A 15,168-nucleotide genomic window follows, 5' to 3' on the forward strand; every position below is an offset into this window, starting at 1 on the left:
AATGATCAATCGTCTCCAGTTGGTCTGACATATGCGTAAAGCAAATATGTTGGCGGGGCTAATTTGCAGCAAGCAGTGAGTTTTTAATGATGAACCTACATGGTGTGGACACCATTGATAACTACAAGCTCATTTTCCAAATTTTCCATATACTGCCCAAAAAGTGTTATGCATGAGCGATTTGCTACCACTGCTCAGTGAAAGCCTGAAACCAGAGCCTACAGTCCAGAAGCTCAAACACTGAAATGTTAAGTATCTGCAAGTCATATTTGTACATAATACCATATAAATACGTCTTAAAATGCCCTTTGATCTTGTACAGGAATAAACCAGAAGCAGCATATTCTCACTATTGATACAGCTGCTGTAAAACAGATGTCCCCTCCCCCAACTATGGGCCAAAGGTAAAAGACCTGTTGGTAGTTTGAGCTTATAATATCTGCACTATTTTACAACACACAAGAATGGTGAAAATGGTGCTTGAACAAGCTGTACTGCAGTAAATATCATAGAAAGTCAAGTGTACAGACTGGCAGTGTGAATGCTACATTTTGCTGTGGCTAACAAAGGTGGATTAATCCATGAAAATCCAGCCCAAAACGGGAAGCTAAAAATGCTTCCCTTTGCAATTGGGAGGGACTTATTTGCTTTTTTTCCAGCACCAATGCACAAGACATACCTCTCTCTGAAGCATGAAACGACGCTCTTTTTGTCCGACTTCATGGACTCCTGAGCAGTGTTAGAGCGACTAAATACTTTTGAAAATTCTGGGACTACAGTAAAATAAGCTGATTACCTTGTAAAGAATACATGAGGCACAGGAAACCTTTTGTATCGTACAAACATAATCCTATCAATGTTCCGTATCCTTTCTTATTAACCAACTCCCCCTCCCCGCCCCATAAAAAAAGTAAAACACAATAACAATGAAAGAGAAGTACAAAAGTTGGTTGCTAATCGCATTGCAGACAGCAATTGTTGGTGGCAAATCACAACTACTTGCTTCATTTCCGCTTTATGCATTTTTTTCTTTAATTTACTGATAGGTACAATGTAAAATGCAGTACATATTGCCAACGGATCTATTACACGTATTGACTTTTGCTTTGCATATTCACTGGCATCTCATACATAACATTTTGTAAACTTCTCCAACAGCGAAGGCTGATAATTTCAGTTCTAATTTTGCAGAGTAAAGTTGAGGCCAGAGCCAAAATGTTGCCTATCTTTATTAACAAAAAAATTTTTAAAGCCTTACAAGTGTAAAATGGCACTGCTGCTGTTTACATTGAGATGACTCTAGGACAGGACGTCAGCTGAGAACTAGATGGGCTTTATTGCAGTTTTGGGGGTATTGAGTTTGATATTGGTATCAATGTCTACATTGTGGTGTCCACTTGAATTATTTTCATTTTCAGTAAAATGTTTTTTAACAATTCTAAAAACACACAAAAGGTTGTACTTTTACACTGTATTTGGAACAATAATTATAAATCCACCCACTGCTGAGTTAAAAGAAAAAACGTTTCATGAAAATTGATTCTTTTGCTTTTATTTCTGCTCAAATCTTAGAAAGCAAAAGCGGCTAGTGCCTTTCAGGTTCTCAGCTGATGAAGTACTAGATAGATATTAAACAGAAACAGATTACATTGCACACACAGGCCCGAATTCACGAAGGTGGTATAAATGAAACCATGGTTTTAAACCATGGACAAAAACCATGGAGCGCTAAGTGTCGCACGGAATATTTAGTTACGAAATTGGTCATTTCGTCGACAAAATGACCGTTTCGTTAACGAAATCATCATTTCGTGGATGAAATGTTCATTTAGTTACAAAATGTTGTCATTTCGTTACAAAATAATCATTTCATCAACGAAATGACTGATTTCGTAACGAAATATTCCATGCGACACTTGGCGCTCCATGGTTTTCGTCCATGGTTTAAACCATGGTGTCATTTGTACCACCTTCATGAATTCGGGCCAGAATGTTGTGCAGACTTTACCTCGTCAATGACATCCTGGGCATGCATGGACTCGGGGAAGAAGGTGTAAAAACTTGTCTTCACTCCAACATCTTGGGCAAATCTACCAGATGACAGTGCGCGGTTTAATCTGTGTCAGAAAAAGTGTTAAAGGAAAGATATTATATCTCAGTAAAATCGTACAAATATGGGTGCGTGGGCATTGGGGACATCCACATACACAGTGAAAACTTGCGACACTAGAAAACAGTTTGGTGATTGTTCCTAAACAGTGCTTTCATGCCACTAGGTTTTCGTCAATTATCAAAGTGAGACAATATACATGTACAGTGGTACATGTATCATCCCTGTGGTTTCGTGATCTTGTGGGGTTCGAACCCGCAACCTTACGTCTCTGAGACGTCGCCTTTAGCCACTCGGCCATACGTCTCGTTATTCATAGACTTCAATCAATGGGTTCAGGAGGGAAAATGCAGTTGTATGCCTGTGTGAGGGAGATTTTGTATCCACTGGGTAATTAACCCAAAGAAGACTACTGTAAAAGTGGAAATTTTTGTGACGTTGAAATTTTCGTGCATTTCGCGCAACCAGAAACTAGCGCGAAAATACAAGCAGGCAAATGTTTTGGCTTGCCATATGTTCCTGAAGTTGATGTCTTGATTCCACAGAATTAAAAGCATGCGAAACTCATCTTACCCAGGCGAGCACAAATAATTAGTTGCGCAAAAATATACTCTTTTACAGTAGTCCTCAGTATACTGAGGCGGGTGTGTATGGAAAACGTGTGTTAAAGCAAAGTCAGCTCATCCTTAGCGGGTGAAAAGAGACTGCACAAACACCAACGGTCAAGACAAGACTTTATCTGCTGGAGAAAAGAAAAATACATACTTTAGCAAGAATTTCCTCCAAATTGCTTGCTAATTATCTGAAAATGTATGGGCCACCCAAAGATGGCAAATAAGAAATCCACATTTGAATCTCACAAAGGTTTAAAATTAAGGCCGCTACATCGAACGCAATCACAACCTTCCATAGGACAGATCCAATTACAGGTAGGTCAGTTGGTAATGGGATTGGCACATAACTCATCTGACAAATGAATCAACTCATTTACAGCACTGCTTCAGCCATTAATAGCACTTATTTGCAAGGTATCAGTGGTGAAGGAAATAGGCTAACCAAGGTTGATTCCCAACTCATCTCATTATCATGATATTCAATCTGTGATGCGATATTTGGTACCCTGGGGTACCAACAAAAAATCAACCATTTTGTCAAACTATTTCTTCTTCTTTCTTGAGCGCTGTACTGTGAGATACCATAGAATGAGTGGAAATAATTTTTAGTGCTTTATGCCCAAAGATTAATTTTGTTATGTTAGTGATATTTATACAAAAGTAAATGAATGCTCCTAAATTAGAAACATGCATGTAATTTCAGTATCTTTCTATCTCTTTTTAAATATTACAGTACAAAACAATTAAATACTGATGCCCTGTCGCCGCAGTGGTGGCACAAGCGATGCATGCATGTGCAGCTCAGCAGCAGCAGTAGCACTGTACTACGCATTATCAGTCCACTGACCAATTGATATAAGTACAATCATGGGCCAATTGTATAGATTAAAATGATCTCTTTCTATATCACTGTCCAAAACTATGATATTTTCATATCATAGATCATCGATCATCATTGTAATATTGCAATTATGATTAACACTTCATAATAGGGATGAATTGGCACTGGAATAGTTATTGTCAGTTGATAAATTTTTGTCACCATGATAGCAGTGGGTAATTGTACAATAACATCTCGAGAATACAAGATGGTGCTATGTTATTATGTCAATGCATTAATAGGAGAAGCATTTTCTTCAGGCAACATTACAACGGCATTCGAATATACAATTATGTTTTTCAATGAAGACTTACTGACAAACCACATACCAGTGCTTACAATCTACTTATTATTAAACTTTTCTTACTACCAGTAAATACACACCGACATGTATGTTTCAATATTTCAAATTCACTTTGAATGCATTAGTCACCGCTGTGCCCAAAGTAAGTTTTTGACACAGGTCCTATGACTATGAGCAGCCTTGGTCTGGAATGCATCAAATTTGATGACACGTTTATATACTTGTCTATTGTGTGTATCGGCTGTGTGTGCATGGGTAAGAATGTATGCATTTGTATATTTGTGTGTGTGTGTGTCTGTCTGTCTGTCTGTCTGTGCATGAGTTCAACGAAGACCTACAACATCAAATAGAACACCTGTTCCTCTGACCCCAGGTGCAGTCAGTCTACAGGGGAGATTAGTACTGCCAAACACTGAATATTCATGATTTTTAAAAGCTCTTCAGGAGCATCTTACACCATTCTGACGTTCATTTCTTTAACCCTTCATTCAATAATAACATGCTTTCTTTGCCAATTTGGCATAGATATCTGGAAACTGATTCCAAATGAATAGAGATTACCTAATCCCCTTAATCCCCATTGTGTCACCAATAGCCTTCCGGTAGGACTGAGACACAGTGTACCATACACCTGGGTACGCTGGGAATTCTTACAATTATGTCAAGTTTGAAGATTTATGACTAGATGCCGATTAAAAAGCACAGCAAGTTCTAGCTATTAAAAGTGCCTTTGTTGTGGCACATACATGTAGAAGGTTAAACCGCACTCAAGTCATGTCTTTCATATACAAAACACGTATTTGCATTGAACCTACATATTGATATAATTGTTGACTTCACAGAACAGCATTACCATTCTGAGTCTCGAAATGTTTAAAACATTACAAATCAATCACAAAATATGAAGCTATCGATTACAAACACTCCAATCTCTGTTCTTATTGGTCAGTTTGGGTTGATGATTGACGACAGTCAGTCAAAAAGTGACTGTTCAGTTTCATGTTACGGGAGCCCAGATGGCCCAATGAACATGACACACTACCAATGCAAAGGGTCGTATTGGCAAAACATGGGTTCACTAACGAGAGGTAGTGATCCAATCTTCAGTAATGATACAGACCCCAGATTCCATTTGCTCTGTTCTTTTTCTATACCCTCCCATCCTCTACCTGTCCCACAAGCGCAGCTCATTCTGACGGTAATTGACAAAGTACATGCAACCAATTAGATCAATGCTAGGGCACGGTTATCCAATCTGCACGGAGCATTTGCAATGCCTCTCTGCTCCATTTTACTCCATCAGCAATGCTGGTAACCACGTCGTTTGTTTTACCAGATTAATTCATCATTTCATATTGAAAACACAAAGCAGCCTCTCATAAAAGCTGTTCCCCTTCTACTGTGTGTAATTCAAGAGCCAATTTACAACCATGCGTAGCTGCAATTCAAACACTGCTGCCTAGTCCCACTTGTGCAAATATGTTGTGTGTGGGCGTGACTGTATCTCCCAATATCTCTGCATACTGACCTCTATAGTAAACTGCCATTTGTATTGTTGAGCTATAGGGAAACTCCAATCCACTTTTTGGCTTACTTCACATCTTGCAGAAAAAGTGAGGTTAAGTACATGTAAACAGTACAGTAAACATTTCATAACAAATTGGACAACAAAAAAAGAATCATAAAGTTTTTAAAATTCTGCAATGTTGCTTTTTTCAAGAACACATGAAGATTATAATCATGCAAAATTTACAACTGAGATGAGGCAATGAATAAAATCATTATCTCAAAAGTATCACACTCTTTTTTACATGAGACAATACATGATACAAATTACTTTTTGGCAGTAACTAACTTTCACATCCATCTAAAATTAATTCATAGTCAAGCATTACAGTGTCATAGTAATTTCACATCAAATATCTTATCCCTTCTCTTTTTTATTTGATTTTACTAAAGATTTCTAGTGAATCATTAATTGGCTTGTAGGTAATCAATGGTAGTACAATCAATATTTCACAAATAACTGGCATCAGCTGGGCATGTGAAAATGCAAACCTTGACCTTTGAGCTAGATGATGTCAAAATATAAACCACCACAGATCTTTATAGAGAGTACCGTAATAAACTTTATTGTGTGACAAAATTTCTTTGAAAAAGCAGAGCAAAGTTAAGCTTTTATTTCATCATGACATGGACAATATCAAGTCACATGTTCACAATATGATGTGAAATAAAGTGCTGGTACTTCATCGCAAAAGCAGCTATTGGAGAAAATGAAATATATTGGTCTTCAACTGAGTATTGGCAATTCGGCCAACTAAGACTGTTTTCACATGTGTGGAGAGTGTTTCATTTGAATGAGGATTCTCGTGCTCATTACTCTAATGAGGCATTTTGGCAATGCATTCATGTAAACTAGAAGTAAACCTGAGCATAATTCAAATTCAAATTCAAATGCCGATCAAGAGGTGTTTTTCGGCGATGATTCCCCTGAATGGTGGAACGAAACAGTCGTGTGGACGGACTGACCTCCATATCACGTATTAATGGATTGAAACTGCTCAAATGCACGCCTCAAAATTCTTAACATCGGGGTTCTCAGTATGCTTCTTAGTAGAGATTTTAAGCTGTGCTGACGTACAGACAACTTCATTTTCAATGTATGGGACTAAGTAAAGTACTTCTTTTTTTGGCATAGCAATCTACAGCTTATTTAACCACGTAATTTTGACTATGTATAATCAAGGAGCTTGACAAGCTCCTTGATATTATCATTGTTGCCATCATATCACAGACAATGCTGGTTTGCAAATGGCGAAAAATGCTCACATATTACTTACTACAGCAGGATACATGTATAACTGCAAATTGGCAAATGCTGGAAGAGGTCCGGATCAACTTTCAGGCTTCATTATGGAGTGTAAACACACCTGTGACGCCCCTATCAAAGAATTGATAGGATCAATTTAAATGGAGCAGCAATTATTTACCAATAATGGCTTACTTATAAAAGAAAAAGACAGATGCAGAGTAAATGTCAAGGTTGATTACCATAAGTTTTCCCTTTTGATACATGGCAGTGAAAATTGCAGCAATTTTCATTCCAATTGTAAAGTCAAGGTTGATTAAGTTTTCCCTTTCCGAATAGATACATGACACTGAAAATCGCAGTAACTTTAATTCCATCTGTTAACATATTTGTTCAATGGTTGATACTTCCCATTCACACATTTTTTTTTTTCATCTGGAAAAGCAGAACTTAAGACAAGATACTTCAACAGAGCTGGAGACTTTGTGAGATAGAGACTGTTGAAAAGGAGGTGAGTGGTTGAGATTGATATTTTTAGTCATTTCTATCCCTTACTTCTTGATGTGCCTATGAAACAACTGATGTTAATAAAAAAATATGGTGATTTCCAACAGCTTTTAATCGGGACTTTTGGGAGGAAGTTTCCATAAATATTTGTATATCAACCTGTCTCTCTCTATTTATTCATCTACTGTAAAACGAGGAATTTTCGCGTGCATTTTAATTCTGCAAATTTCGCGAGCGCCAAGATTCGCGGAATCAAAATGCACGCGAAAGTTCTTGTCTACACTATATGCATTGAATGCCAGTGGCAGTTTGCGAAAATTTCATGCCGCAAAAAAGGCCGTCGGCTCCAATTCGCGAAAAATTCATGCCGCGAATATATCATGTTTTACAGTATCTGTGTATCTTTATCCACTTATCGATTTTTTAATATAATAGATCTCTATCTTTCTGTCTCTGTGTTATCTATCAATCTATCAATCTGACATATCACACAAATCAAAAATGATAATATTCCTTAAAGGGTTATGCTGTAGCACCACAATACATGTATGACCGCAGATGACACATCTACATAATAACTTTTGACACGAAGGTCATCATAAGCTACCAGCTGAGTCACCACTCCTGACCATCACTGGGGCCCCAATTCCTGGAGCAGATGCCACAATTACGCCTGGGGTACAGAGCAGACACCTCCCATCCCAAATTCGGTCCTCGCCGAATGTAGGCACCCAGTATAAAGTCTGTAGATGCCATCTCTAGGCTGAAACTATGGTCTCAGGAGAGAGAGGCTTAATGTGGGATGGCATCACTGGGCCGACACCCTTCACCCCAGTCATGGCCACTGCCTGTCCGACAGGTGTCAGGATGGTGTTTGACTGTTCTGCCTCATTTCTCTTCACACTTTAATTCATCCACGCTATGCCTCCTAGCTTCCAACACAGAGGGGCAACGCCTCGCTCAACTTCCTTATTCTTCCCCCCATTTCATGCCCCATTACTTCCGGTCCTAATTCATGATAACGACACTATAAAAAAAAAAAAAAAATTGACAACATGCTTCAAAACTTTGTGATAATTACCTTTTCACAAGATTCCAGCTTCCTTTAATTTGAGTCTGAGAAGTTTCTTGGCCAATTATAACAGGATTTTTTTTTTCTTCATTTTTCAGGACAGTCAGGCATGAAAAGGCCAAGCATCCCTGTGTTTCTTTTATCCACCACACTCCATAGCATTTCTTTTTCTTTTCAAATCAAGTACAAGTGCAGTACAAAACAATATATTTCAAGTGAGTCTTTGTTGATTAACCCAAATTCAAAGACAGTCTGGATACTGTTGACAAGAGACAAAGTGTACAATAACAAACACAACCACATATTCAAAACACAAACAAAACAAGAAACTATTACTGTAAGAGTGGAAATTCTCGCGGTGTTGAAATTTTCGCGCATTTCGCACAACCAGAAACTAGCGCGGAAATAAAAGCACACAAATACTTTTGCTTGCCATATGTTCCTGTGCGTGATGTCTTGATTCCGCAGAATTAAAAACACGCCAAACACTTCTTACCTGGCCAAGCACAAAAAATTAGTTGCATGAAAACATCCACTTTTACAGTAGTTAAAGTCTGAATGTCTGAAAATTAACTTTCACAGTATCCAGTAAACACATTCATGTTACTGTACTTTTGGGTTGAATAGAGGGCTTTTCTTGCAATGCCTAGCAAGTTTCACTCGCCTGTGCTGCAGAGTTTCCTGCAAGCCCCACGTGATTTAACTTTCCAAGTCCATTTTGCCAAGCATGCGATGTGCTTTGCATGTGGTAACAACACAGACCAATAGAAATGTACACAAACAGACGAGACAAAATTAGCACAACATAACCACTTTGGCACAATCAACCCGAGTCCCGTGCATCATTATTACATTGCAAGTTTTGCTGCTGAATATGCCATAACTCATATGAAAGGCAACTTTAGGGTGTCATTTGAGAAAGTGGTCTCAATTATCTAGTGATTGATCCTTTACTTTACTTGCTTCATGTGACCACATATTATGTACATAGTCAATTAACCATTGGTATTTTGATCGTATATCGCGTGATACGATGTGTGATGGCAAGAAGAAACTGAAACAGATTTATTCTGCTCTCTTTAAAGGACAAGTTCACCTTCATAAACATAAGGATTGAGAAAATGCAACAATATTAGTAGAACACATCAGTGAAAGTTTGAGGGAAATTGGACAATCGATGCAAAAATTATGAATTTTTAAAATTTTTGTGTTGGAACCGCTGGATGAGGAGACTACTACAGCTTGTGAGTCATATGCGTACAACAGTTTAAAGAAAATGTTAAGAAAATTCAACATATTTTCACTTTTTTCGCATAATAACAGAGCACTTGACTTGCCTCTTTCTTAAGGCAGGGGGAATGATATTACCCATAACATTTGTCGGTAACGAGTCGGGGGAATGTGTACTTTTTTCAAAAGATGAAATTTTGTGAAATTCTCTTTATATTTTCCTTATATTGTTGTACGCATGTGACATCTAAGTTATTCACACACTACAATAGTCTTCTCATCCAGCGGCTACTGCACAAAAACTTCAAAAATTCATAACTTTTGAACGGATTGTCCGATTTTCCTCAAACTTTCAATGATGTGTTCTACTAATATTGCTACATTCTCTCAATCCTCATGTTTATGAAGGTGAACTTGTCCTTTAAAGTTTGGCCAGTGATTAAGTTTTGATATCATTTATGCATTGTTAAGTGTGTTATTGATAATTTTGATCGTTTTTGTGATTGGAAAAAAAAAATTGCTGCAGGCACTGATGTCTGTGACAAACACGGAGCTGCTTTCATTCAATATTTCCATCTATTCCTAACCATGCTTGTTTGGCTTCCCACATTCAAATACACTTTAATAGGCGGGAGCAAAGACAAACACAGTGCACACTACATTCAACACAACCAGTGCAATCCTCATTAGAGGACAAGTTTACCTACAAATATACACGTGGATCGAGTAAATGCATTAACATTATTGAAAAAAAACTCGACAAACCTCTCAAAAGTTATGAATTGTTGAAGTTTCAGTGCCGCCACGGCTGGATGAGAAGACCACTACACTTTGTAATGTCACATGCGTTGAACGATATAAAGAAAATACAGCGAGAATTCCACAGAATTTAATTTTTGTCAAGTATACAACCCCTTGAGCTGTTATTGACATAAAGGGTAATAATATTCCCCCTACCTTCTGAAAGAGGCAAGTCAAGTGCTCTTCTATCACGTGAGAAAAAAAAATGCTTAATTTTCTTTATACTTTCTTCATATCTTTCTACGCATGTCACATCACAAACTGTCGTAGTCTTCTTATTCAGCAATAGTGGCACTGAAATTTAAAAATTTGTAACGTGTTAATGAAATGTGCGATTTTCCTCAAGTTTTCACTAACATGTTCAACTAATAATGCTGCATTCACTCAAACAACACATACGTTGTATATCAAGGTGAACTTGTGTTTTTTAACAACTTTTTTTTTCCCATAATGACCCCTCTGCAATGATTAAATACTAATTGAAGAAAATTGTCAGAAAACAAAACATACTACACCCTGCCTCACTGTGAGTCTCCTAGGGGAGGTCATATGGGGTCATCCCACAAGGCCTACAGCCATGAGTCATACAGCCCACGAGTTCGACACTAGGCAAATAGAGCCCATGAGACCGACACTAGCTAGGTAAAAACAGCCCACAAGTTCGACAGATACAACACGGGGTTTGATGTGGACCTAATTGTTACTTAGTGTCGAACTCATGGGCTGTATGACTCGTAGGCTGTATGACTCCTGGGTGTCGGTCTTGTGACGTGCACCCGGTCATATAGGCAAATATAAACCTAAACTATATGACTAACAAGCCAAGAAATATTTGAAATCATTATTACCTGAAGACAAGATCATGACTATCTATTTCAGCGCCAGCGAAGGACCCATTCAGGATGCCCCCACAGCCGACCACCGCACATCGGAGACAGCGAGGGCGCTCTTTGTCCCCAAATATCTGAGCGTTTGTGAAGTTGGGGTGCTGCAGCAATTCTCCAAGCTCTGCAACAAAAACAACAAAGAAGCAAAAGAAAACATAAAAACCAAGCTTATATAAAAGAGAAATAGAATATAGCCAGATGGGGAAAGAGAAAGAGATGAGAAGAAATAGAGAGAAACAGAGTAAAAATGGGAGAGAGAGAGAGAGAGGAAATGAGAGAGAGGGGGCGTGAAGAAAGTGGTATGGGAGCGATTCAAATGTCGAAGTCAATATTCCAATCCAATCTGAGCAGTATCGTCTGGGTTCACAGAGGTCACTCCTATCTCCCATTTGGAGGGGAGGACACTGCTCACCAGCAAGTTTTATTGCTGCAGTCGGCAGAACCGATTCCTCTTGATCGTCACTCTCCATAGTGCCTGAGCACACCCCAAAATACCATCGCCTCATGTTCGTCACCATTGCTTTCACCAACCCCATGTTTTTTACGAACATACAGGGGTCACAATAATACCTTCAACATACCAGCAGTGGAGATCTTACATGCTATTCTACACACTTCTCCGCCCACTGATTACTGCCTGGCTTTGCAAAACTTGGTGCTTGAATGTGCGCACTGCAGGGCCGGAGAAAGCGGCAGAGTATCCCCTGGGAATGATGTTGTTTGTAGAATCAATGTCTTCCCTGCCCCTCGTGGGCTGTCCTTACATCCTGTTATGTCCATATTTCCTACCGATGCAGTGTAATTTGAGGTGATGTGCATTTAGATATCATAATAAGATGCCTTGCAGTGGATATATGAGGAAGAGCAGGTTGTCTCTCCAGTGTGTGATGATGTTGTTGCATTTCTTGGGGTTGTGTAAAGTACTCCTATTCTGCAAATTACTCCATAAATACTGTATACACTTATTATTTGGCAACGTTTTTATTTTCGCGAATTTAGAGACACTCGAAAATATGGACTATGATCCCTATATGAATGTGGCATGCACATATATACATTTGTCTGTTCAGTTCTTAACTCCACGATCGCGAATTTGACCACTCGCAAAATCACTGGGAAGTCCCAATTTGCGAAACTTTAGACTCGCTAAATATATGGCGTATACAGTATACAACCAATTTTCTCTACATCCATGACAAAATTGTGTGATTGCTACCGTAAGTGAGTAGATGCTGACATAGCAGCACAGAGTGCTAAAAGGTTTAGGCCGGAAGACGGGCCATGGTCACTTTGCCATTTGAGTGCCAAAATACAGATCTTGTATACTCATAAACTCCGGCAATAATCTCAGGTTTACTGGCACAAAATCACACCAAGGATAGTAGTCGCCATTCTTTGACTAACTTGTCTTCCCTAAAAGCAATGCAAGCCTTGGTCCATGATACTACCAAGGGAAGACCAGCAAACCTCAGAGAACCAAACAAAAGTTAGTTTAGAGGGATGGTATAGGTTAGGTTGAGATGGGGACTCAGGTTTTTAACTTTTTGCAACATGATTATAAACCACTTATATGAAATGTTAGATCTAAGAGAAATTCAAAAGGATATTTGATGAAAAGTTGGTCTTGCAATAGCTGAGATATCCAAAAACAAAGCAAAACAAAGCGGTTCTCATAAAAGATGGGTCCCACCATTTATTAGCTTCACTTTGCTTTTGGATATTTCGGCCATTTAAGAACTGATTTTCATTGAAAATTTTGAATTCCTGTTTAGATTGAATGCTGTTTGATATTTCATATATAAGTGGCTTCTAATTAGCTCACAAAAAGTTAAAGCCTGAATTCTCATCTCAACCAAAACTATACCATCCGTTTAACAATTCATACAACCACTATTACTATATAAGCTGTTATTTTTGTAAGGGTTCAATTTTTGTGAATCTAACAACACATGAAAATGTCAACATGTGCAAGGATGACAGTGCACTTATGATAGCCTTGTGTCAATTCTTGAAAACAACAACTCGCGACAATGTCTATGACCTCCTCATTCGCGAAAATACTTGTACGCAGAAATAACAGCTTATACAATAATTCACAAACTTACACCACGCACACACACTAATCTAGTCACTAACAGTCGCAGAGGAGTTGCCGTGATGTTGAAAAAAATGCTATCTGGTCATAACATGTGAACTGACAGTATTACATTACATACTGCAGATCAATACTGAAAGTTGCTAAATGTGTAACCCCGTGTATGTGGGTCTTCACCATAGAACCTATATGAAGAAGTGTAAATTTGCTCGTGTTTGTTATCTGTCGAATACAGAAACATTCACAGCTAGAATTTTGACACTGAACACCAAAACTGAAAAGAAAATGAAATACAAATTTGCCATGTACATGATATCCGATTTCAATATATCTTATTGCAGTGTGTTCTTTTGCGTCATCAAATAAAAGACAAAAAAATCAAAATTCTTCTTGTAATTGTAATCCGTTGGCTTCAAGAAACTTATTTAGAATTACTCTCTGTTTTTGGTGTCTTGTTTTACTTTCTTTTCTTGTAAATGTGCTAAAGCTCTACAAGCTCTTTGTCTACAAGACTTTACTCTCCTCAAATACCTTAAATGCCATCATGCAAGCTCCACAAATCTAATTTGTTGACATGAAATCAAGCTACTGGCCCACAGCATGAGTGGAAACATCACAATACTTAAAGTAAAACTGTACTTAAATTGGTTCTTAAAAGAAGCAGAGTTGATATCAATGAGAGGACATGTAAAGTTTTTGCATATTTCCTCCTTTTTCTGAATTGGAAAAATAAAAAAAAATCAAAGAATTTTAAGACACAGGATAATTTGATGACACAGTGATGTTATGCAAATGGTAAATGGTTAAAAGTCCAGTGGTACTAAGATTTCGCACAAGGTGAAAGATAGAGCGCCTCTATTCTCTTGAACAGAATGGCCAAAATGCATCATTTGAGTCATGATTCTAGTAATGCGTCATTACAGTCGTGATTAAACTTACACACTCTCAGTACGTGTGAAAATTGCCTCCTCTTTGGAATACTGCATTCCCTTTTTCTATTAAAGCAACAACCTTGCCATCATCGCTCCATCATACAGCTGCTCAGAACTCCGTCCAATCGGGAGCATTTGTTTGCATTTCATTCAATAATGGATTTTCTATCCATCAGCTAAAATTGGTTTTTCAGACCAGACCCTTCTTTTTTTCTGGAATTTACTTTATCAGGGGCAAAGTTGATGTTGATAGAACAGTCACTATCAATCTTGGCAGAGACGGAAAACTCAAATCCCACATACACTGTAATAAATGTTGAATATTTTGATCAAGCCAGTCTGACAAATGATATGGTAATATTCCTCCAGCCTCCCACATCATGAAGGACACTGAGAGAATATTGGATGCATGCTCGCAATCAAAAGTTTGACAAAACATGAAATGGTGTATCTCTGTTTATCATTAATTGCACTCATCTCAAGCTTTGCTTGTTTTGGTTTTTTATTTATTTTTTGAGGGGCCAACGGAAGGGAAATTTAAGCAATCAAACCTTTTCTTCATAAGATGTAAGACAGAAACACTTATGATTGACATGTACATGTAAGACATACAAACTCTTTTATTTTACATACTTCTTGAGCTTACATCGTACATTTGTAGAGCTGATATTTCAGATCCTGTATGGTTTAATGCCATAGCATCAGATGCTTCATCATATATGACTTTAATGTATTCAAGAAAAGTATATATTTAAGTATAGTTATAGAATACACTTTCTATATATCATAACAACTTCACCACGTACCAAACAAGGAGGAAAAGAAATCCAAATTAAACACAAAAGTTTATTTGATAATTGTGGTGAGTAGGTGTGAAATGAAAAGGTACAAACTAACAATACCTATTTTTGATTGATGGATTAT

At 37.9% G+C, this 15,168-nt stretch overlaps 1 protein-coding gene across 1 annotated transcript in view; it reads right to left on the reverse strand.

Annotated features, from left to right (window-relative positions):
* Positions 1-15,168, reverse strand: part of LOC139732720 (alpha-N-acetylgalactosaminide alpha-2,6-sialyltransferase 2-like) — a 72,689-nt gene that overhangs the window by 8,541 nt on the left and 48,980 nt on the right. Inside the window, exons 3-4 of the mRNA XM_071643572.1 lie at positions 11,179-11,338; positions 2,009-2,117 (exon numbers count right to left, since the gene is read on the reverse strand). Of these exons, the coding sequence (XP_071499673.1) occupies positions 2,009-2,117; positions 11,179-11,338 (269 nt within the window). The remainder of the gene's footprint in view (positions 1-2,008; positions 2,118-11,178; positions 11,339-15,168) is intronic.

Source organism: Diadema antillarum, unplaced genomic scaffold (genome assembly GCF_040938485.1).
Source record: "Diadema antillarum isolate AM-2024a unplaced genomic scaffold, OU_Dant_1.0 seq00000445_RagTag, whole genome shotgun sequence".
Classification (NCBI taxonomy): domain Eukaryota; kingdom Metazoa; phylum Echinodermata; class Echinoidea; order Diadematoida; family Diadematidae; genus Diadema; species Diadema antillarum.